This window comes from Ambystoma mexicanum, chromosome 9, assembly GCF_040938575.1.
Source record: "Ambystoma mexicanum isolate Mex_15411 chromosome 9, UKY_AmexF1_1, whole genome shotgun sequence".
Classification (NCBI taxonomy): Eukaryota; Metazoa; Chordata; class Amphibia; order Caudata; family Ambystomatidae; genus Ambystoma; species Ambystoma mexicanum.
In genome coordinates this window covers 867856257-867881577 of record NC_090931.1, presented here as the reverse complement: position 1 = coordinate 867881577, position 25321 = coordinate 867856257, and the positions used below count along the sequence as shown (strand labels likewise).

At 44.9% G+C, this 25321-nt stretch overlaps 1 protein-coding gene across 4 annotated transcripts in view; it reads right to left on the bottom strand.

Annotated features, from left to right (window-relative positions):
* Positions 1-25321, bottom strand: part of UBE2F (ubiquitin conjugating enzyme E2 F (putative)) — a 1548845-nt gene that overhangs the window by 334625 nt on the left and 1188899 nt on the right. For all 4 annotated transcript variants that reach the window (XR_011274699.1, XM_069615950.1, XM_069615951.1 and 1 more), the window contains one exon: positions 17556-17588. Coding sequence is in view for 3 of the 4 variants with exons in the window: in XM_069615950.1 (XP_069472051.1) it covers positions 17556-17588 (33 nt within the window). In the remaining variant the exon portion in view is untranslated. The remainder of the gene's footprint in view (positions 1-17555; positions 17589-25321) is intronic.

The window sequence follows — 25321 nt, the reverse complement described above, 5'->3', positions numbered from 1 at the left end:
TTAACAAAATGGTCAAAATTCAAAAATGAGATTAACATGTATTGGTACAATTGGGAATTCCAGCTATTTTAAAACAGCCTTATTGTTCAAGAACATAATCTTCCAAGAAAAAGCAACGGTTTCACAACATATTTCACCTGAAGCTGCTGCATGCAATTAACTCTTTTCATTTCATAAATACGTCATATAAACTGTTCTGCTTCGTATGAACGTCAGTCTGTGTATGGTAAATACAATTTTTTGTTTATCCCTTCGAAAAGGGATTACATTTTCTTTCAAGTTTAACACAGGCCTTGTAAATCACGCTGCTGTACAGTTGTACAGTCCTAACTTGAATTCAGTCATTTGAAAACAAATTAAAGACATGTCGATTGGACAGAGCTGAAGAGAAATGTAAAAATGACACATGGATTAAGAGGTGCAGGCCAAGGCATGATTTCCTTCTAAAATTGGACTATTGCTTCAAAAGGCAGACCCATAAGCATGTGTAGTCTGTGCACTGCAAACACAATGTATATCAAACCTAATAACAATTCATGCGTGTGTGTGCGTGTTTTGCAACTAAAATATATTCAAAGCAATAGGAAATACATTTCATAGGTTTCAACTTAAATAGCTTGCCTTGGGTTTGTAAAGTGTTCAACACAAGTTTATGCATAATATGACAATCTAATCACTTGCTCTCCATTAAAATCGGAAATGAGACTGATAAGGAAAAAGCTTTCTGACCAAAACATGAGATACTGGCAGACCCAATAGTTTTGCTTTCATGCTCGCATATTTAGGCTACATCCACCATGCACGTGTGAGGGGTGAAATTGCCCACTAGCCCTCACTTCTATAAACCAAGAGCCAAAGCCCTGAATTTTAATAAACAAAAAGGTAGTTAGCTATTATCAACAGTCACAATTATTACACATAAGATCGGTATCATTTTATTAAAAATATCAAAATAAAAAAAACAAAAAGAAACTTTTTGTTGTCACACCAAATATTAAATGCTAAAACGCGGTCTAAAATACAGACAATTATTTGTGACAGAAGTACTTAGATCAAGTGGGGTGATGTATATAGGATTAACAGCATTGATTTTCTAACTATAGGGGCATCTGCCGTCTTGATGTTGTCAAAACTCTTCATTTGGGATATATACTAGTCCCTAGTTCTAAACTTTACCGGGATACGGAACTCGACATGTTTCGTTCTCTTGCGTTATTCTCAGAACTTTTTTCAAGAGATATGTCACTATGTAATTGTTATTACAATAAAACAAAACAAACAACAATAGCATCAGTTGAAGACAATTTCAACTCTTATTGACAATGGAAAATCATCAATTCGTTATTGAAGATGTGACTGTTGATAAAGAAACAAAAAGGAAAGAAGGTAAGCTATCATTGCTCAAATTCTTCTTGGTAAATTAATTTTATCTGGGCTAGACCTGGAATATATGTTACCTGGTCTAGTCTGTGGAGAAAGTCTTTAAAGGATGAGATCCTGATTCAAGCAGGAGTTTACATCTATGGTCGAAGGAGAGCAGAAAAATAGTTCTAACTCAACCTGTAAAGTAAATTTGCAAAGACATTAGTGACCTGATGTCTGAAAACTTTATTGCACCCTTATCTTGCACCGAACAGGGGACTTATCAAATGAATATAATGCATACCTAATTTTGTGATAGTGTCGGAGTTAGTATATGTATAATCCTATTCTTTTCGAGAAACTTATTTTGGCTTTAAACTGAAGCTTCATTTTCAAAGGGTATTCTGTCGGTAGTCACAGATTGCAGGAGACTGAAAAACAGAAAACAAAAGGGGAAGAACGGATCATTCGATGTTTTCTTAAGTTGTAGGTATGTACCCCTCTAAATAGATATGGCTTACCTCTATCATGTCCCATCTACATCAAAGCATAGTTTCCGGGTTTAACAAACACCAAAGCCCTCTTGTATTAAGCTTGGTGAGGTACGCAGTAATTGGACCAGGTTAGTTGTCCATTGAATGACATTTGCGTTTTCAGAGTCTGTAAATCCAAGACTAGAACAGACTTTGTTAATAAGTGTAAGGAATTCTCTACACGCATTCTCTCGCTCAAGCCGTATTCATTGCAGAACGAGCGGCCTCTGTAGTATATAGGCAATTACCTAATGTCCGACTTTGGGCTGTTGCTCTTACTCGGTGTAAATCCGGATGGGCGCGATGAGCTAGTCTCGCTAGAAGCCACTGCCTAACAAACTGTTAGTAGGCAGACGCCATCTTAGGTGTAGATATATAAAGTAGTTTGTACTTCTTTATTTGTCATTATTAGAAAAGTTAGAGACTAAAAACGGACTTCAGACGCCTTTCCAGATGGTTTATCTGGTAAAGGACTATATCGTCTGTTCACTCTTACCCAAGGTTTAACAGTGATTCATTATGTTTAAAAATGAGTTTATTTGCACTCAGATTATTACAAAATAGGTAAAATTAGATACTTCTAGGTCAAAGCTAAATTTGTGATGGGAGTTAGTGGCTAGTCTGATTATCTAGCTAATTAAAATTGAGCCCAAGATCATAATAATGACACCGAGAATATTTAAAGAGGTAACTTAAGGTCTGTACCTTTTCCTAGTTACTAATTAAGATTGCTTTCCACCTTTGATGGTATTGATATTAGATTTTATGCCACCCAATGGCTTCCTTCAGGCCTTCCTTATCACTCTTATTGAGGAAAGTAAGTCTTTGTTCCTTTTCTAAAAGTGTTTTTTTCTTTTTGTTGTTATCATTACCTTTCAAGGGCATTAGAACTGTCAAACTGAATTCTTCACAAGTATGGTTCTGTTCCAAAAAGTGTTTTACCATTGGTGCCATCAAGGTTTTGTTTTTTATGAAACTCCTGTAAATGTTCTGATTGTTTTTCCTATACATTTACGTTTACAGGTGCATGTGATCATGTAAATTACACAATCTGAGTTGCAGTTTGAGAAATGGACCTGCTGCCATGGTTTACCTAGTCCAATATCTATTTCCTTTGATTTGGTGGTAAATTTGCACACTGAACAATGTCCACATGGGTGGTGCCTGTATTTGGACTAAGTCCCCACGTTCTAGTGAGGGTTTCTGGTTGGAATTGATTCACTCTCAATTTGCTGCTGCTTACATGGTTCCCAATAGTCGTAGATTTTCTGTATGCAAACAGTGGGCATGGTAATTTAATGGATGATTTTTCAAAAATCTTCCATTCCATAGAATAGTGAGTGTAAATGCTTTTACCAACTTGAGCCTCACTATTACAAATATTGTCCGAAAGCAATGGAAGATTTTTGAAAAATCATCCATTAAATTACCATGCCCACTGTTTGCATACAGAAAATCTAGAATAGTGAGTGTAAATACTTTTACCAAGTTGAGCCTCACCATTAGAAATATTGTCAGAAAACAATGGAAGATTTTTGAAAAATCATCTATTAAATTACCATGCCCACTGTTTGCATACAGAAAATCTACGACTATTGGGAACCGTGTAAGCAGCAGCAAATTGAGAGTGTAAACATGTCGTGTTCCGTATCCCGGTAAAGTTTATAACTAGGGACTAGCATATATCCCAACCAAAGGGTTTTGACAACATGAAGACGTCAAATGCTCCTATAGTTGCCAGAAAATCAATTATGTTAATCATATATACATCACCCCACTTGATCTAGGTACTTCTGTCACAAATAATTGTATTTTAGACAGCGTTTTAGCATTTAATATTTGGTGTGACAACAGAAAGTTTCTGATTTTTAAATTTTGATATTTTGAATAAAATGATACTTTGTATAGTGAAAGAATGCTGATCTTATGTGTAATAAAATAATTGTGACTGTTGATAATAGCTAACTACCTCTTTGTTTATATAAATTCTACTACCCCAAAATAAGGTAGAGCTACTACTGTCGTGGTTCCTTTGGGTTTCCCTCCCTAAGTTTAGTGCACTCTGTATGAATACAGGCAAATTGTCAACCACAAAAAGGATGTGTCTTTGGGTGAAAAGAAGTGGAAAAGTGACCTAACATGTTTAGTGTTCAAATGGACCACGGGGGCAGTAATTGGTCAAGAGTAGCTAGTTTCTGGGTCTTTGGTGGGTCGGCGGTGTCGTACCTGGCTTCAAGCAGTGACGCAAATGGGATCAAGCTCAGTTTGGGTCGGTGGATTGTGTGGACCCAAGCAGCAGGCGGGTATTGAGCAGGTTCAAATGTGGAATCTCTGTGCGGCTCGGTGGTGGCTTTTGATTATGCAAGTTTGGGCGATCACCAGGTCGAGTCGAGATGTAACAACTGGGAAAGGTTGATGAGTGACTCTCCAGCAGTTGCAGTTGATGGGCGGCCGTTGCCATAATGGCGGCCCTGTTACCTGCGAGGTGTGGGCAAAGTGGCAGTTTGAGGGGTAAGTCGGGTTCAGTCGCGATGTGAGCCCTTGTCTGATTTGACAAGTGACTTGCTAGTGGTTAATTCGAGCCTAACAGGTGAAGGGCTGAGCAAGGAAACAATGCAGCGTTGATCAGCTTAACATACAAGCAATTATAATTCGCTTTGATGTCCGCCTGGCCAGTTTTGCAGTGCCAGAATGGGAAGCCTTAGCAGATCCCGTCCTCAGGTGCTTTTGAGAACCAATTCAGGGTCTAGAGCACAGGGCGTGTCTCTTCAGGGTATGCTCGCTCAGCCCTGGGAGATTCTGGTGCAGACTGGCAGGTTTAGGTCCAACGCAGTGTTACCCCCAATATGCCCCAGAAATGGGTATGGGGCAGAGCTCTCCTCTGCCTTGGAATGCTCCTTTTTCACCTCGGTGGTTGAGGTCTTTGGAAAGTACAGATTTCCCGAGAGGTCCAGTGAATCCTTCTTAGATGTTGTTCCAGAGGGAATCAAAGAAGTGGTGAGAGATCCCTTCTTTTAAAGGTAAATGTCCACAGGTGATTGGACTAAAGCTAGCCTGCATTAGTGGTCCAATCCCTGTTCTTGAAAGAAATGGATTTCGCCCTTCTGACATCACACCCAAAGGAACTTTTTTCAGAGGAAGTGGAGTGGACAGGAAGGAGAGAGAGAGGGGCATAGAGAAACAAATGGTGGAAGTATTCTTCCATGCAGAGCTCTCCCAGCTACTTTAACCCTGACCCATTCCTTCCTCACAAGGATCAAAGGCCTTTACAAATGTAGCACCCTGGCGCGAGGCTACTCCCTTTGAATGGGTGTTTCCCTTTGATGACTGGGCCCAGGGCAGCTGCCTGGTGGAGGGCATTACCTACCCTCACAAAGAGATCAAAGAAGAGGCATTTAGTTAATTTTTATAAAAGCGCCAACACGCCCATGGGCCTCAGAGCGCACATTGAATTCTGACAGTGAGATGAACTGATCCAGGAATTAGTCTTGCTTAAGACTGAAAAGATGGGTTTTGATGGCCTTCTTGAATGTGGACAGATTGGCCATCTGACGCATCGGAGCAGGACGAGAGTTCCAAAGTAGGGGGTCCTGTACATCAAAACAAGTCCCTCCGAGACGATCCAGCCTGAATCTAGGCTGGACAAAGGTGGGAGCCGTAGAGGACCAAAGGTTCTTTACGCTGAGATGTATCTTAACACTATCCGATAGATAGACCAGACAGGTTTTGAAGTGGCACTTGAAGGCAAGAGTCAAGACCTTATGCGTGATCCTCTGCTTAATCGGCAGCCAACGTAAAGCTCTCCTGGCAACGTGAGCACGCCGAGATAATCGCAGGGTTGCACAAACAGCCTTGTTCTGGGTCACCTATAATGCCCGAATATTGAGCGCTGTGATGCCTGCCAACAAGCTGTTGCAATACTCTAATCTTGAATTAACAAGAGCAGAGGCAAGCAAGGCACAGTTCCCTGTGGTGAGGAAAGGGTGAATGGAATTTATACATTTGGTAGCAAGACCACATGTGGAACGAATGCAAGACATGCGGCCTCATTGAAGGTTCCTCATAAAGGACCACCCCCAGGGTCTTGACTTTCCTAGGACAGCAATAATGTTAACATAAATCAGAAAGTTAGAGTAGTCAGGTGCCAATTTGCTCAGACGGGCTTCGGTAGCGACGATCAGGAGTTCTGTTTTCTTGCAATTAAGGGCAAGAGAATTACATGACATCCGAGCCTGGATGGCACTGTAGATGTTATTTATGGCACGTAGGGTCTTGCTCATAATGACCACGGAACTCCAGAAACACTGGAGTGTCGTCAGCGCAGTTTGTGTACCGAAGACGCATGGTCATTGAGGTTCCTCTTCTGTCATTTGGAAGGCTCAGCCACTTTGGCCAGAATACATGTCCTTCCACAGCTGAGCTAACTCACAGGAGCTGGCACTTGTGATATCATATTGGATGGTGTGGATGTAGTACTTATGAGAATCCCATCCACCATACTCTAACTCAGGTATGGCTTATATTTAAATATTATTCTTTTACCAGGAGACCCATAACTATAGGTATTATGAACAGGAGTGAATATCTTAAATGCATCCCCTGTGTTGCAGAGACCTGGCTGCCATTGCAGATGTCAAATGGGGACCTGTGACCTCTGAACTTACTCTGTGCCATTGGTAGGGCAGGCACTGCAAATCAGGGCACTGATGCAGCAGGACACAAGTCCACACTATTCTTTTGGCATGGAGTTTATGAAAGGGGAATATGATCAGCTAATTTCTCTTTCCGAAATGGAATTACCTGCATCATTGTATTAATTTAATAAAAATCAAAAAAGTCAGGGCTCCTACACCTTTGCCAAATAGCAGTCTGTCACAGTATCAATGTCAGATACTGCAGCAAAACATCTTGGGCATACCAAACAGTCAATGCAATTACCAAACACTTGAAAAACAGAGGTGACAAAACTATAGTGTGGTGGAAACATGTGGGGAATCCCAGCGGTAGAGCAGGCATCACCCACAAGGACACTAGGTGAAAGTGGGGCATGCGTCAGGTTCCACGCTGACGATGACATGAACTTTGAGAATGTTTCTAATTTTACTGATGCATAAGGCAATGCTGGAACCTATGGAGGTTTTCGTCTGTAGCTTGTCTATATTCGAAGACATTTGTTATATATTCACTCTGTTTAGGTAATTTGTTGAGAAAAGGAACTCCTCCTGCCCTACCCAGCAAATATGGTTTTCCTATGGGTGGGGTTAATCTGCAGGCAGATTTGCTCTATTTTCATCTATGCCGGTTTGAAATAACCACCATTTGGGAATTGAGTCCAGGGTGCAAACAGCTAAGCAATGGTGCAGATGTTAGGGTGGTTTATGGGGAAAACCGATGAAGGGGAATACCAGGGATGGGTTAGGATTCAATAGGAAAAGGACTTCTGAGATATTATGCTACAGTGTTATACAAGAAATGTTTCAAACTATAAGAATACTGCAGTTTTTGCATTAACCTAAAGAAGGGTGGATACTTACTTGAAATCTAAGATGACCATTGACTCGATATGTACACCTAATTGAGGGCAGAAGATATATGTTTACTAGGGGGAGGATGCAGACTAACATAGATCCCGAACTAAATTAAACTGTCCATGTTGGTGGACTATGTCCTGGTTTCTCCAACAGACTCTAGTGCTTATTTTCCGACTCTTACAGGAGAGCTAAACCTACATGAAAAAGGCACATGATCTAAGGTTAATGTTAAAAACAAAATCAGAAAACCTTTACATCACAGTAAAAGAAAATACCTCAAGTCCCTAAGAAATCGCTAAACACCCGAGCAGCTAAAAAATAAATCAGAGAGCAAGGCATAAAATAAGCAGTGTCACATAGCAATCTACTATGCAATTATGCAGGTTTGCTAATTAAATTGACACTTGTGTAGTAAAGCTAGCTATTTAAGTTACCCTGTTCAATGAAAGCACAGCTCACCCTGCATTCCTCTCGTGCACCGGTCTCTCACTGTCTTCTTTTCTCTGTTCACTTAAAGTTCAAAGGGGATAATGGAGAGAGAGTGCCGCAGTATAACTTCCTCCGATTTTAAGTGCCAAAAACCTCTGGTGGAGTGCAAAGCAAGACTTTCTTTTTCAAAAAATTGTTAACTAGACGTAATTGGGATTATACGTTTATTAAGCTAACTATATTCTGTCTGGCAAAGACCAGTATGTGTTGACATTATTTTTTTTTAAAAGACAGTCATGTGGGAGACCACCAGGAAGCGCAGATAAATATAGCCGCATTAGTGTAGCGCTTTGTGTTCGGCCAGATCTGTAAAGTTATAAGAAGATCCCCCTGAGCGCAGCAAGCAGAGAGGAGGACGACAGTGGTGGGCATGCGACCCTCACTCTGGTGTGACCCCTGGAGGGCTAGGAGAGTCCTGCAGTCCCAAGCCCGCACATCGCCGGCAAGTTGACCAGGGTCGCTGGCACCATTTTCATAAGTGCAGTGCGTGGAGGTGAGGAAGCCTGCAGAAACGGACCCCACGGAGACTGGCGAGTGGCCGAGCCCCTCCGACCACCAACACCCCCAAGCAGAGCAAAACACTGAAGCCCCTACAGGTGCAGCAGCGGGGAAGCGCTGGCACCATTCTGCAGACTGGGAGATGGCTGGAGGGTGCCCCTCCCCCACCGATACGCAACAGCTTTAAAGAAGCGGGGAGAGGGTGAGACCTGCTCACGCAGCAACACAGCTTACTCGGCCCTCCAACCCGCTGCAGATATATTAATGTGGGGAGCGCCGGCACCGCTTTTGAAACCGGTAGCCGGCCCCTCCCCCAGCATGAACTCCCAGCCATCATAAGCAATGGGAAGAGGAGGAGGCCTGCTCGTGCTCCATTGTGGCCTCCCCCACTGCATAATAATCCACTTGAGGAAGCGCCGGGACTGTTATAAGGAGAGGGAGACTAACTTGATCCAGTGAGGAGGAAGACGCTCCTCCCCAAGCACCATTCCACTGATGGGGCAAGCCTGTAGCAGCTGGTTTGGGGAGGTCTGACCTAGACTCGACAAAGGCCAAGACAAGAGGATCCCGGACCCCCCTAGGGTGATGGGAGGGATTCCCCTTCCCCACAAGTCCCACAAGGCATATCCAGTGGTGCTGCAGGGCAGTGGGCGTTCAGGCCGATAGGACCATCATTCAGCCCCTGCACCATAGATTTAGGCCAAAGACAGCTCTGACAAAGAGGAGGATAAAGGTAGGGGGCACGCGGACATCACTGCTGTGGTAATACCAGGAAAGGCACAAAAGACTGTGGCAGCACCATGGCAAGAGAGGCTGGAGCTCGAATGGACAAGGGGGTCTTGGGGGGACACACACCAAGATATGCACACGGTTATATCAGAACTGCGAGCATTTAGGGCGGAGGTCCAAGGCTCACTGGGCACTCTCGCCGAGAGTCCCAAATGTGGAGGACCAAGTGGAGGCCTTGGAACACTCCCACTGTGCCGTGGAAATAGGCAACGTGGAGGTAGAGATGTGACTGAAGGAACTCGAGCGTTGGGACCGAGAGGTGAGGTCCAAATTTGACATATCGAAAACAGAGAGAAACAATCTGCATGTGTGGGGGCTCCTGGACCGAGAGACAGTAATACCACAGGAGCTTGAAAAGTCCCTACTGCGTCTAGTGCAGGACTTGCTGGGGCCACCTCCAAAGAGAGACATTACATTTTACAGGGTCCATAGGCGTGCAGGGTCCAGGGGTGGACCGCGCTGGTTGGTCACCAAATGCCACTACTACACCAACAAGGAGGAAATCCTACAGAAGGCAAAGGTGCGTGGCACAATCGAGTGAGAAGAAACGCAGATCAGGATCTTTCAGGACCTATCCGCCTATACCCTGGATCAACGGCACAAATGTAGACTCCAAACAAAATGGTTGTAGCACAAGGGAGTGAGGTACCGTTGGCACTTCTCCCCTTCACCCTCATGTTTGAACTCTAGGGTGTAAATTATGGTCTGCATCAAGGCGAGGAAGCGAATAACCTGCTAAAAGAACTACAAAGTGAGGAGGCACAACCGGAAAGAGTCAGTGACAGCTGAGGGAGCGCTTCAAAAGTGCATTCGCTGAGCCTAGTGGGTCCAAAAGAGATGGCAGCTCTAGGCGACCAAGGAAGCCAAGGGTTCGGCACTCACCGCCACCGAAATGATGCATCTGCAGAAGCAATTTTTTGGGGATAGGGAGGCGATTGAATCAATGTCCTGCTGGACATGGACTTGCTCTGTGGGGTAAAAGACGGCATGACCGGTCGTTACTCTCCACATACCGTGGTGACCTGGCGAAGTCCAGGTGTGTCTACGTAGTTGGGCTTAATGCGCTATTGTTTGGGGTTTTGTGGGTGGGATCGTTGTTGTGGGTTAGGGAGGGATTGGTAGGAGGGACGGTGGAAACAGGGGAGCGGGTGGGTGGGATTGGCATGCATAATTTAGGTGCTTCTGTGACATACGAGAGAACAATGACCCGGGGCACAGGCGACTTTCCCAGACAGGGATATGGTTGATCTGAAGGTCGTGACCCTCAACCTCAAGTTGCTGAACTCACCAAATAAGAGGTCCCTAACCTACAACATGTTCCGGTCCCTCAAGCGATCAGTCCTGTTCTTGCAGGAAACGCATTTTAAACAAGGGATGGAGCATCCCCTGCGGAAAGGGGCAGTGGGATAAATGTTCTAGGCTTCCAATGGGGAGCGCAAAAAGGAAGAGGTAGGAATCGTACTGGCCAGATCATTTTGCATGAAGGTGCCCCAAATTAAGAGGGGCTTTGGAGGGGGATTCCTGGCACTCAAGGGCCAAGTGGACGGTCTTCTGTTTACCTTGGCCACGTGTATGCGCCCAACGTGGGCCCGATTCACTTTCTTAGGAGAGTATTTGCCACACTGGAATGGGGTGATGGTTACGTTCTGGTTGGGGGTGATTTGAACTTGGTGCAGCACCCAGGCCTGGACTTGTGGTCAGCAAGAGGGCGAGCATCGAAGCAGATGGGAAAGGAGTTAGAGAATTCACGGCCCTCATCGAGGACCACTTTTGGGCGGACGTGTGGAGGGCGTCTCACCCCCAGGCAGGAGGATACACTTCTTCTCCCCCCAACTCTACCTACACCAGGATAGACATATTATTAATCCCCAGGGAACAGGCGGAGGACATCATATCCCCCACAGTGGAAAGTCACATGGTCCGATCATGAAATGGTGGTGGCACCCTAGCAGTTTGAAGCAAAAAGAAGGGTTAGCCCGGGGTGGCGTTGCAATGATGTTCTTCTTCGGGACTCAGTTCTCAGGGAGTTCCTGGGTAATTAAATTTGATCCTTTTTCAAGGTCAACAAAACAGGGGAGGTACACCCCAATAGAGTGTGGGTGGCCACCAAAGCCACAATATGGGGACTGTTAATAGTGGAGGGGGCATGGAGAAAGCGGGAGAGGGGACTCAATGAGTATAAGTTGCGGAAGAAATCCAGGAGCTCATGGTGCAGCTGAGTGAAGGGGGGGGGGGGGAGGACTGATTTGCTCCATCTCATCTGAGACAAAAGGCAGGCCCCTACATGCCACACTCATGGGGGAGGTCCTGAAAGAATTGAGATATACAAAACAGCAGTATTATGAGAGGGGAGACTGGGTGGGATCTCTGCTGGCAAACATGGTCGGGGAAGCAGAGGGGACAGAAGGGTGGAGAGGAGCCGAGATAAAGGGGGAGGTATGGTCGTCCAACAAGGCGGGATACCTGGGTGTTTCGACGAATACTATCAGGAGCTATACAGGAGGACGCCAGAGCCAGGGGACCAGGCGATCAGGACATACCTGGATAGCTTGCCAATCCCAAAGTTTACCCCTGGGGAATTAGCAGCCCTGTTGGCCGAAGTCACAGCTAAAGAGGTAATGGCCGCTATAGGCAGACTGAAGGCGGGTAAAGACCCGGGGGAGGATGCATGCACCAGAGATTTCTTTAAACAATTCCAGGAGTTGCTGGCAGCTCCACTGGCTAGGGTTTTTAACGCCTACAGCAAAATAGGCAGGGTTCCCTCCACCTTTTTGGAAGCCAGAATATTGGTGATACCCAAGCCATGTAAGGACCCCACGCATTGTCAGGCCTACAGATCCATCTCCCTCTTAAACAGATGCCAAGATCTCTGCCAGGATTCTGGCCACCAGGCTTGAGAGGGTTCTCCCCAGATTGGTCCATCCGGACCAAACAGGCCTTGTTAAGAATCGGCAGGGGGTGGACAATCTACGCAAGACCCTACACATGCTGCACTCATCCATGGTTAAAGAAAAACGAGCCCTGATGTTGTCCTTAGATGCCGAGAAGGCTTTCGACTGCGTAATCTGGTCGTTTTTGAAAGGGGTATTGGCGGGGATGAGGAGAAATGGGAGAGTTGGATAGCAGCCTTGTACTCCTCCACCAGTGCAAGAGTGGTGGTGAATGGGGAAGAGTCACGTCCGTTTGGGCTGGGCAGGGCAGGTGAACCAGACAGGGGTGTCCCCTCTCGCCACACTTATACATGCTTGTTATGGAACCATAGGCAAAAGATGTCAAGACCGATGATCGAATATGTGGGCTTCAGATGGGGATGGCAGAATACAAGCTAAGCCTATTCGCGGATGATTCCTTCTTATATATATCCCGTCCCCGGTAAGTCTGTTGCATACCCTACAGGGCCCGAGAAATCTCAGACTGGGGACTATATGAAAGAGCTTGGATTCGAGATGTAGGGGGATGGGTTCCGCTACTTAGGGTTGGAGATCCCGGAAGACCATGGCAACCTATTTGACAGGAACTTTCCCCAGTTACGGGCGAAAATAAAGGGGGACCTTGAACAGTGGGCTAGGCTTAACCTGTCCTGGATTGCGAGACTCAACTGTATCAAAATGGTCATTCTCCCCAAATTTTTGTTCCTATTCCAAATGCTCCCAGTGGTAGTCCCTGCGCCCTTCCTAGACATGGTTAAATGTAGAGTTCTAAAATTCATATGGGTGGGCACGAGGCCCAGGACAGTATATGGGACCCTCACCCTACCAAGGGAGGAGAAGGGGTGGGCCTCCCGGACCTGGGGACATAATATAGGGCGACCCAGCTGCGGGTGTTAGTTAACCATTTGGAGACTCAGAGGAACAATGGGTTGCAACGGACAACTCAATCCTTGTACCGGTGACCCTGGGTGAGTGGTTGTGGGTCCCGCAAAGGGAGATACTGGGTAGTGTCCTCTGTCATCCTATGTTGAAAGTGTTGTGGTCAATCTGGAGGGAGGGCGCGACACGAGGTGGATCACGACCTGGCCCTCCCCCCTCAGTTGTATCCGGACCCCCCCTCCCATTAAGGAATCTCATATCGGGCCCACTGCAATTTCAAAAATGGTATGAGGCGGGGCTTAGTAGGGCGGGACAGATGTGGCAGGGGGGAGAATTCCTGTCTATGGAAACCATGGAAGAACTCTTGCATATTGGCCAGCTCTTCCCTTTCTGCTATTTGCAATTGAAGGGAGCGCTTATGCCCCCCCCGTTGGGGGCACAACTTGAGACGGGAGCTCACCACATTCAAATCTTTGCTGTTACAAAGGGAGGGGTACACGAAGGACAGAATAGCAAGCATCTACAAAATGCTTCTGAAAGCTGAACCCCCGCAGGTACCAAAAGCTAGGAAGAGATGGGCCGAAGACCTGCAGAAAGACATATCAGCTGAACTATGGGCCACCATGTGTAGAAGGTTTTCCCAATCCATGGTCTCCCTCCAGTTCAGAATGCAGGCCATTAAAATCCTGCACGCAGACTTATCACATGTGGTGGAATTGTGCCCATATGCAGACTTATTGGATGGAGGTCCACTCCTGGGTTAAAGGGGTTAATGGGATCAAGTGTCGCTTATCCCCATGGGGGCTCTTGTTTGGGATATGGGAGGAGGGCGATGAAGAGGAGCAGGGAAACCACATGGCCTGTACCCTTCTGGTGGCAGCCAGATGTTGTGTGGCACAGTTCTGGAAGCGGGGTACAGCCCCTATGGAAAAGGGAATGACTAGGGAAGGTCAGGACAATTTATGAGATGGAATGCCTGACACACATTCTCAATTATTCCAGGGTCAAAATTGGAGAACTATGGTTTCCCTTTTTTGCAAAGTATGGTGCTCAGCCATAGGGGTACTGGATAAGGAGCTCACAATCACCTCTGAAAGTGGTATTGCGGTTTTAAGGGTAGCATGCCGAGGGGGATGGGATGGGACAGGGGCTATGGGGGAGGGAGGAATTAATGAGCAGTAAGGACAAATCAAGTGATGATTTCTTAAATCTTGTTAATCTTTTTCTTGCCTTAAAATCTTGTGACAAAATGATAACATTTTATTAAAAAAAAAAAAGATAGTCATGTAATTCCATTCCTAAAATGGAAATTTGCTACATAATGCATTATTATGTATTGCTACTAGAAAATTCTGTTTTATCTCCAAGTTTTGCAGAAACATTTAGGTTAGCGCATCTGAATCTCGTAGTTTCAACTATATTTAATTTAATGGAGGAAGATGCATCACATTGTCATTGTAATTTGTATTTTATAACACCCTTAATACCCAAAGGTAAGTGCGGACTAGGGTATCAAACCTGTGTTGCTCCACGCCGTCTTGCTTTCAAGGCTAGCGCATTGCCCCTGAGCTATCCTCCCGAGAACATTGATTAGTGAACACTTTTGAAAATGTACATGATCACACAGCCAAACGATTTGGTGGTAAACCTAGGTCTGTGACATGCTCAATGCGTGTATCTGTGCAACTGGTGCTTAACCCATGAGCGGATCCCATACTCGCTGACATTCTATCTCATCACCCTGCAGTTATAACATCTCACTTTTTAGGGTATCTGGTATAAACCAGATACCCTAAAAAGTGAGATGGCCTAAAACTGCAATATTCCACCTAATTTTCCCAGTTCTCTGCCTCCTATGCCATTCACTCTGCTTAGTTCCCAATTGTCTTTCCTCTTACTAAATGAATACACACAGCTAACTAGATGTTTACGCAAAGTAGTGATCTATAGTTCCATCCAGTCTGTACATCTACAGATCCACTGCAATACCAAACACTGAAGTTATCCTCCAGAGCTCGCTTTGCTCCGATTGTGATTGCATTATATATTCTCACCTGCATTAGAGTGCTGGCTACACTGTTTTCAGAGCCTTTTCTATCATATCTATTTATTTATTTGTGTCAATTCATGCAACTAACCTTTTCCATTTTACAGACACGCATCTAGAGCTTGCAAAGTCTACTCGCCCACTCAAGTAGAGTTTATAAATGATGAGTGCAATTTGCTGAGGATGTTTCAAACTTTTATTTAACATTTACTTTGTATGCAGTAAATGTCAAATAAAATTTTCCCTGTGAATAGCGGGCCTCTGAGTGGCAGTAATGTGCCAAACATGGTTGGTTTGTGGTGACATGCACCATTTTACAAAAAGTTGATTTATATTTTTTCCTCACCCATTGCCACAGGTCGGTTGCATTTCTCTTTTAAAGAATTTGCCCGTACTGACTCATCTCATTAACGTCTTCAGCAGTAACCACAAATGCTATATGGATGTTCATTTTATGTTTTGGGTACAAATAACATCTGTTGACATTAAAAATATGAGTACAACATTGCTAATCAAATGGGTTGGTTTGCTAATCAAGTAATGTTTAATTAGCAATCTCTGCTAATATATTTTTGAAAACTAATTTATGCCTTGGAGAGGGAGATTTTCTCGAAGTAGTAAGTGCTTAATCAACTTTTAAAGAGGAAAAGGGAGGCTTTTGTTAGCAGGATATAGGAAGTGGGTAGTGCTATTTGTTTCTGGTATGATGTGACATGAAAGTAGAATCATGGTCCTTCCGTTGACACCATAGGTGGAATCCTTTCCACTTAAATCTTGGGGTAAAGGATGGGGTAGCCATGCGGGCCAGGTGCTGTCACCTGTGGAGCAACGTAGTGCCAGGCATGGGGAGAATTCTATAGTTCCCCCACCACATCCAAGTTGTAGGCAGGTGCATGTTATGAGAGGCAAAGTCATGGTCCTGTCTTTTTAAAGGATGCTTGTGGCAAAAAAAAAACACCTACTAGAAATGGAAACATCCTGGGCAAAGTAAACACTTAAGCAGACCTTGTTCCAAAGTGATAATTCCTTGAATGGACTCTGGTGGACTACTGTGAACCATGGTATGGGCAAAGAGGGGAAGAGTAAAGGTACCTGTGGTCCAGCCAAGGGTGAGGGGTCAGTTCGGGAGTTACATGGGTCAGGAAACTTTAAAGGCAGCAAATAGCAGGTCAAACCCATTGGCGCAAGTCACTGTGCACATTTATTGTTGTGTTTCAATTCACAGGGTCCACTGTGCTTGTTCCTTTCTGCGTGTGCACACGCTGAAAACCAAACATGGAAGTGAGCAGGGATAAATGCTTGATCCACGGTCCCGCAAAGAAGTACGGTGGAGCCAATGACACGACATGAAAGTCACGGTCCAGAACAGATTAAATCATATTGCTACATACAAGGCCCCACACAACTCAGAGTTAAGCAAAGTACGTCCCTGGAGTCTGAGTGTTGGTAGAAAGGTTTGGGCGGTTGAAGACAGTCTAAGCATGGTGTAGAAGCATGTTGCAGGAGCAGAGAAAGATGGAGAGAGAAGGCGGTGCTGAAGAGGAGAGACAAGGTCTAGAAGCAGGAGGGGAAGAGGACAAGAGAGGACATAGAGAAGGAGCAAGTAGTGAAGTTCAAGAAAATCCAGGTTATGGAAGAGGGTGAAAAGTGGGAGTAAAGTTACTTATGTTCAGGCCCAATCACACTCAAGCCCTGAAACCAAGACAAAATAGTCTCCTGAAACCATAGAAACAGGGATGTGAAAAAGATGAGCCAACTCGAGGAAAAGCAGAACCAAAAGAGAAGTGTGGGACCACTTAAAGACCCAGACTGTAAGGGACTGAGAATTGACAAAACGCTTCCAGGATAGCACCCCAAACTAAGAGACTTTGTATTGCACCAAGAGAACATTTGTTTACATGCAAAGACTTTGTTTTATTGAATAGAATTAAAGAGCCATCCTGTGGTGCTGATTGCATGAACTCTCTGGAGCACATGTATTTGCAACAAACTGATCACAGGAAGAGATGGCTCTTCAATTCTTTTAGAAAGTTTGATTGGTCTACGATCCACTTGACTGCTTCAGGAGGTTTTGGCAGGAAGTGCAGAAAAAGCACAACCACTGTACAGCTCCCAGATAGAAGTGCATCTTAATTTTAACATTAAATATTCAGATCCAATATTATCAAGAGCTCTATCCACCATACAGAGGTTCTTGAAGTGTACTATTTTTGCAATCAGCAGCAAGTGTAAAACCATAGCTATTTCACCTTTTCGCACTGAAGGGTGGCGCACGAGCAGGCCTCTTAAAGAGCAAACAAATTTGTGAGTAGCACTTCACCCATGGACTGCGTCCTGTCTATTTCTAAAGACCCAGGCCATGTCAGAAGCCTACACTTAGTTTAGGCTCATGGTGAATAGTTGTTGTCAGTAGGGTGGCTTCCAAATCAACAGTTATACAAAAAATAAGGTTTATTTAAAACATACAACAATGCAAGCATGGAACAGGAAGTCTTACCGTAAATAAAGAGTTTAACCCCCAAACAACATCCTGTAAAAATAAAAATAAAAACACGTAAGTAGTTATCGGCTAAGATCCAGTAAACATTCAAAAGTCTGCTGTGCTTAATCAACACTTGTAACATTAACCCATGAGGAGCCACATAGACACTGCCACCTGTGTGGAATCTCTCAAGGTTCGCCATGTAAACTTTTTAGGTCTCATAATAAATGCTAAATGATTCAGCCAGCTGTTAGACAGACAAAGTTGTTGGTTGCATCAGGCATGGGGGATTTGTGCATATGAATGTAGAGTCATCATTTTACTTTTTGTTTCATAAGCAGATTTGCTTACTTCTGTACTTAATGTTTGTGTAAGTGTAACATAAAGGAAACTACAATATTTTAATCAACCAGTATCATTTTATGCTTTTATTCCACTGCCATAAAGACAATAAACACTGATGACATTCATCTTCATATTTATTCAAACGCCCAGAAATAATCATCAATGCAGGGTTCTTTGCAGCTATCACAACAATGGAATTGGTTTTACACAAGGGGAGCATTCAGCATGGCAGGAATAGGGCGAGGGGGCAAACTATGGAAAAAGTCCTAGGATTCTTTCGGGATGGAGGAGATCGGGTTCTCCCAATGTGTGGTCAAAGAAGGTAGGATGGCCTAACTAGTCATGTTTTTGGGCTTCCATCATACCTCACAAATCTCAAGCTTTAGGCGAGTGTAACCCGCAATTTAATCCATTCACTCACAAGCCAAGCCCCTTATATGCCATGCCCATAAACCTCAATGGGCTCTCACCAGCCAAAAACAAAACTAGCTGTTTTCACCCACCTTAGGGACAAACGGTTGAGAACAATGCTTGCCTCACACCAAAAATACCATTATAGTATAAAGCAGTGGCAGTTGGTGAACTTGTGAAGTGGATGGGTGTAAATGTTTTCCCTGAATTAAAGCGAGTGAGAGCAGCTGAACTAATCCAGTTTTGGCTGGTGCTTCCTTAGAACGCTTTTAACATACACGCCAACATTATGCATTCTATTTGAGAGACAGTAGTCCAGTCCTGGGTTTAACTTTACATTCTGGTATTTGTGATAATGGGTTTATAATGGGGAAATCCAGAACTGTAAGTCCCAGAATGCAAATTTAAAACCAGAACTGGACTAGTGTCTCCCCAAGGGAAGGGATGTTTTTTAAATATTGGGTTGAAATCATACATTTACCGGCAATCATTTCAGAAAAACTGGACAATAATGTTGAATTTACACTCCGTTCTGCAGGGTAACACACTCAAATAGATGCCAGGTCACCCTCAGTACACAGAAGCATTTTATAACAGGTGTTGATGCTGGCTTCCAAAGAAAACAAAACTAGGATGGCTCTCTCAACAATATATGCCAGATTGCCCCACTGTCAACCAGGATCTGTCCAAAACAGAGCATCAAGGTCTGTCCGCCGGTCGTTTTTTGTGCTCAATGGAAGTGAAGAGGCTTGTCTCAAAAAACATGCCACCTTTGCTCCTGTAAAACACATGATCATGCTGCTAGTGGGCAAAAAAGGGCTGTATCAACAATATATGCCTCTCTGTATACACCCATGCTGCCCCATTTGTGCATGCTGTCACTTTCAGTGACCACAAACTGCGCCTTTTCGCTAGAAACATACCAACATCCGCATACACATATGTACACACACAAACACATTCATACAAAAAAATGTAAACATACCTTTTTTTCTTGGTTATGAGCCTAAAAGTCAGCAATCGCTAATTATTACAAAACTGATATTGGAAAGTCCAAGATCACTTTAAAACTGTCCTACAGGTCTTCATATTTTCAACACTTGGACATCCCCAGAAGAGTCTTTTGTTATAATCCCATCTGCTTATAGTCACCATTTCACAAAGGTATGCATCGTTTACACAACATTTGCACATCAAGCAATCATCACTATCACAAAGGAAAGCTGAGATTGTTCAAAGGGCAGGGCTACCATTGCATTGTTTCCCATGTCTGCTGTCAGGAGTGCAATTACATGGAAACCTCAAGGTGTGGGTTGGGGAGAATAATGCTTCAAATAGTGATGGAGGGGCTACGTGGACAGGGAAAACAAACTTAACTGTATGCTGCACTCTTCCTGTTCTCACCAAGGAATGTTGTGGGGAAGTAGTGTCACATTTGCAGAAAATAGTGCAATTTAAAGCACAATCTGTCAGTGACATTACCAAAAAACAAGATGGGATTTAAAGACAAAAACACATTTTTTATGGGATCTGTCATCATGGTAATTTTGTGTTTGTGATGTGGTGTGAGAATCGCTTTGTAAACTGCTAGTTAATGCTGCATCCCCTGTCCATCTGCATTTTACCCCAATCCCATCAAGGTCTGAGTGAAACTACAGTTGGAATCTTTGAGGGCTCAGTTGACAGTCAGAAGGGAGGTTCGGGGCATCTGGATAGGAATCTGGTTTGTGTTTCGTGTGTTTGGTCAATGTGTGTTCAAACGTAGTTATTCATGAAGGAGCTAACGCTGTACTGAAGTTGATATTTTAAATTGCAGTTGTGAGGGTGAAATTGTACTTTTAATTAGTCTGACAAACTGAACATTTTACCAGGCTGAGCTTGACATTACCTGCATAGTCTGCCATATATATAATTAACCGCAGTGGGTGAGGAGGGAATTGAATCCACTTACGAATTCTGTTTGGTGTTCGGACTTCAGTTCCTAGCTCCGACGCACGGTGCACTGTTTAGTGCATCATGTGGATGCGCCATAGGGCTTAACTGACTCGCGTCAACACAAAAGCCTATTTAGGCCTGTTTGCAGCCGTTAGCGGCAGTCTGCAGATTACGCTGCCAGATTCAAGGGTGAACTGTGTGGCTGCAGGTAGAGAGCAACGCCTCTATGTTGGGATACAAGTATGGGAGGGCAACAATACCCTGCCCAGGCCTTGAAAGAACTAGACAATAGGACGGGTAGTATTACCCTCAGAACCCTGGACATGATCCGATACTTGGAAATTTGTAAATCAATCTCGGAGGATCGGGTGCTGAGGTGGACAAGATAGGGTAATCCAAGCTCAGAGCAGCACTACTCAATGCCCGTTCAGCCGCGGCCCATGCAGTGGAAGTGGCTGAATATATTAGTGTTCACGACTTGGACCTGCTACTATTAACTGAAACATGGCTCAGTGACAGGTCTCAGAGACTGTTTCACTATTTAGTTGCCGAGAACTATTGCATACAGGTCATCAACCGAGTGGGCAAGAGAGGGGGAGGCATAGCAGAAATCTACAGATCTTCATTGCACGTTTCCCATCTCGAGGCCCTATAGTGGCCAGATGACTCCCAGATGGGCCAGATGTCCATTGTACTGTCCCCCACGCGATCTGTGAAAGTTATTCTGGGTTATAGACCTCAAGGACCGGCGGGGACATTTTTGGAGAAACTAGATATTGTTCTTACTCTAGCTGGGAGCAGATACAAGGAACTCCTATGTTTGGGAGACTGGAATATCTGGCTGGACAGTAGCACACATTCCAAGTTTAAAGAGCTATCTGACCTACTGGGAAGCCACAGGCTATCAATACGGACGACTGCCCCATCAAATTTCAAAGGGCACTGCTTGGATCTGGTGTCGGCCAGTGGGAGGTGCGTAGTATTTAATGAGACTGGTCCTATCTTCTGGTCTGACCACTATGTCCAAATGTTTGACCTAGTCGCAGGAGGAAAGCGGACAGAGGAGGCTTCCAGACCACCTGCCTTACTCGTAAAGTTAGTGATCTAGCTAAGATTCCAGGCGAAAAAGTACAGATGAGGTTGGCAAGTGTCGACAATATGTTGCCAAGTGAGGAACATTTTAACACGTGCACCTCAATATTGGAAGAGATTTATTCGAATTATGCCCCCTTGAGACCCAAGGGCATTAGGGTCTCCAAGCCCTGCTTTACTCTTACGCTGGTCCCACTTCAAAAGCAGATGCGGCAAACTAACATGTTATGGAGAAAAAATAAGTTAGCACACAACACCAATAAGGCTAAGATGGCATTGAAGATCTACAAGCAAGCCATCTTTAAGGCTAAAAGGGATTTTCTCCATTGTGAGATTGGGCGGGCTGGGACGCAGCCAAGGGAAGTGTTTTCGGTGGTTTTTGACATCTGCAAGCCAAACTGCATAGCAGCATCTCTTGGTCCCTCACAGATACAGGCCAACACTTTCAATATCTTTTTCAAGGAAAAGATTGAAGCAATACATAAGAGTATTGGAGCATCGATGGGGGGGATAGGGCACCCAAACCCGTAGGTAGATGTTGAAGCTCCGAGGGGAGCTTTGAGTTCCGACCAGTGACAGAGGAATTTGTATATTCCCTCATAGCAAATCTTAAGCCAACCAATAATCTTGGATGTGGTGCATGCCAGCACTGCCAGGCGGTTAGCCCAGAATATTGCACCCTTCATGACCACCTTTGTGAATAAATCTCTGACATTTAAAAAACGCGACAGTGAAACCACTATTAAAAAAATCTAATTTGGATCCAGACGTTAAAATTATCGTCCAGCCAAAGTGTTGGAGAAAGTGGTCACTTTACACTTTCAAACTTTTGTGGAAAAAGAGGGATTGATGGACGTATTCCAATCAGGATTTCGTCCAAGGCACAGGACTGAGACAGCTTTGCTGGCAATAGCTGACGACTTGTTGGAGGTCGCAGATTAAGCAGGTCAACACTTTTGTTGATCCTGGACCTATCCGCAGTGTTCGACACTGTCAATCACAGAATTATATTAGATTGTCTAAGTAGAGTTGATAAGGTCTCTGAACAGGCCATTGACTGGTTCAGGTCTTTTCTGGCAGACAGATACCAGCGGGTGACATTTGGGGGCTACACCTCCGAACCTATTGTTTTGAGGTGTGGGGTTCCACAGGTATCCTCTTTGTCTCTTTTACGCTCACCTGGTATCCACGGGGGCGCCACACGATACTGGATGGAGGTCTAAGTGCTATCCCGGACCCCTCTCTGCTTGGTTGTGTGCCAGAAGTTGGGTAGCGCCTTAGATTTTTGTGTGTTGAACTCTCCATCCAGCATCTCTGTGCGGGGGGGCGTGGTTGGTGCGGGCGTTCCGTGGACCTAGTTGCTTCACTGGTCTGTGTGCCCTTATGTCGGGTGCAGACCTGCTGTGACTCCGACTCTGCTTGCTTTCTTCCAGGTGAGTTAAAATGTCTTTTCCGTCTTTATTCTGTCTCTTTCTTTCCCTCAGTTTTCTCTGTCTTCTCAGCGTCTTGCTCCACTACGCTGTTCCCTAAAAAGGTCTCTTTTTGTTTGAGTTGCCGCGCCGATGGCAAAGACCACGGTGAGTTATTGATGTGTGAAGCGCTTTGTTGTTTATTGGTGTTAATTGCTCATCTGTGTTCTCTTCCCTTCTTTGTACAGGTTGCGGTGATGTCCCGGAGTGATGAGCGATCGAAGCGCTGCTTGCCCAGGTAAGTGCTTTGTTAATGCTGACCTTGTTCCTTTTCCCCTTGCAGGTTGTGGTGAAACCCGGAGATGGGCGAGGTAAGAGAAGCGCAGGGTGCTGCCGGGACTCGCTGCTTGCCCAGGTGAGAATTGTTATTAATGCTGTCCTTGTTTCTTTACCTTTTCAGGTTGCATCGAACTTCGGAGATGGGCGAGGTAAGCAAAGCGCAGGAGGGATTCAAGACCGGTGACTCACAGGTAAGTGTTCTTGCTCGCTAATGCTGTTCTTGTTCTTCCAGGTTATTAATGGAATCCGGATCTAGGGCTTCAGGAATGGGCCGCCGGAGAAGTAGATGAGCAGGAGATGGACACGGTGAGCGTTACGCTGCAGGAATGCAGAATAACGCGAAGCGTGTTTTGCTGTTTGGGTGTGGTTTAAATAGCCCAGGTAAAGTAGTTCCAGGCCAAGTAGTTTCAGGCCCAGCCACACCAAAAACTCTAAACCGCATGGCTTGGTTCTAAAGGACTGAGCTGTGTAATAGGCCTCCTTGGATTAAGATCCTAAACTGGTATTGCTTTATTCCTGATAATGAGGCTGGCGCCAAAGGTGCCAGGACTGACTCCATGTATGTTACTGATGGAGTTTTAAGGCCCTTGGGGCCAGTGTGAAGGGCTTTAGCCCCACTGCTGCCAGGGGGCTGTTCTACCCGAGTGGGTCAGAGGCATGGCTCATGACAGTCTCCATTGATTTTTAACCTGTACATGCGCCCGGTCTTAAATATTGTGACATGTCACGGGTCGAGTTACCACTCACAAAGCCAAAGACACTCAAATTTATATTAAGACCGATAACATGGAAGAGGCCTTCATCAAAGTGAATCTATGTCTGGTAGATATTAATAAATGGGTAGCCAATAATCAGCTGCAGCTCAACACAGAAAAAAACGAGATTATTTTGTTTGGCCCCTAGCAGCGAGTCTTGAATGCTAAGGAATCTTTTACCCCCAGCATCCTTGGTGAGAAGCTACAATATACCACAAAAATTAAGAATCTGGACTCTGTGTGGCAGGAGAACCTAGGAAGCGAAGCTCAGGTGGGGGCCAAGGTTAAGGCAGTCTACTACTCACAGTGGATGCTCAGGAATGTGTTACCATTCCTACCTGTGGAAGACCACACGGCTGTTATGGGGGTCAGGACAAATACTCACCTCGACTATTGGAACAGTTTGATGACAGGCATCCGGCCAAGCAAATGCACAGGTTACAGAAGGCTCAGAATGCTGCGGTCAGGTTGGTAGGCCGGCTGGGTAGAAGGGAACAGGTTTCCCATCTGCGCAAGACCCTGTACTGGTTGGCGATCGAGGACCGGATTACATTTAAAGTGGCCTGCCTAATCTTTAAGAGTGTAAATGGGCTGGCCCCGGAGTACCTCAGTGCTAGAATTTGCCGACACTACCCCGCTAGGGAGTTACGTTCAGGGGACCAGTTTCTGCTGAGCTACCCCCACACAGTGTGCGTCTCTGGAGGCGATAGGAGGTTTGGGGTCTATGGGCCCAAACTGGAATGAGATACCTTTGGGGATTAAGTTCTTCCAGTCACCGTCTCCGTTCCGCAAGGTACTTAAAACCTTCCTGTTCAAGTAGAAGTTGGCCAACTTAGGGAGGGTCTATGCATATGAGTCAGTCACGCCTCATTCTGAGGGTTTTGTTTCCATCTGTGTCTCTATACAGTTAAGTCTTTCTGGAGCGCGGTACAAATGTTCAAATCAATCAAATCAGGGTGCCCAAAATGTGTGACATGACATACATTCTCCAGACATCGCATCACTTATTCTAAAATCACCTAATGGGCCATGATAAGATAGAAAGAATGTTTTGAATGGATAAACAAACATGATCAACTGTGATGCTTCAAGGGCCTGTGAAAATGGGGGCAAATGTGCTACACAAGACTCGGTACCTAGCAGAAAAGGTTCTATATGTTTTTACTACAGCAAATGTACTGCAGTATTTCTACTGCATTTCTTTACCTGTATTTGGCCACAGAATAAGGGAACGAACCCTGCCCTCTTCCCCCAGCCACACTCTCCTCATTCCTTATTTCCTCACCCAACTCCCAACAATCAATATACCTCCAAAGTGAGGGGGAAGAGTGGCATTGTTGGTAGACAACTGCTGGATGATATCAGAAGGATATTCAGACATTTTAGGATTTTATGGATGACTAATTTGGAGGAGACTGCAGCCTCAACCACTTTCAGCTCTAGAAGGTAAGGCCATGGTAGACAAGGAAGTGGAGGTACTAGCAAGGAAATGACC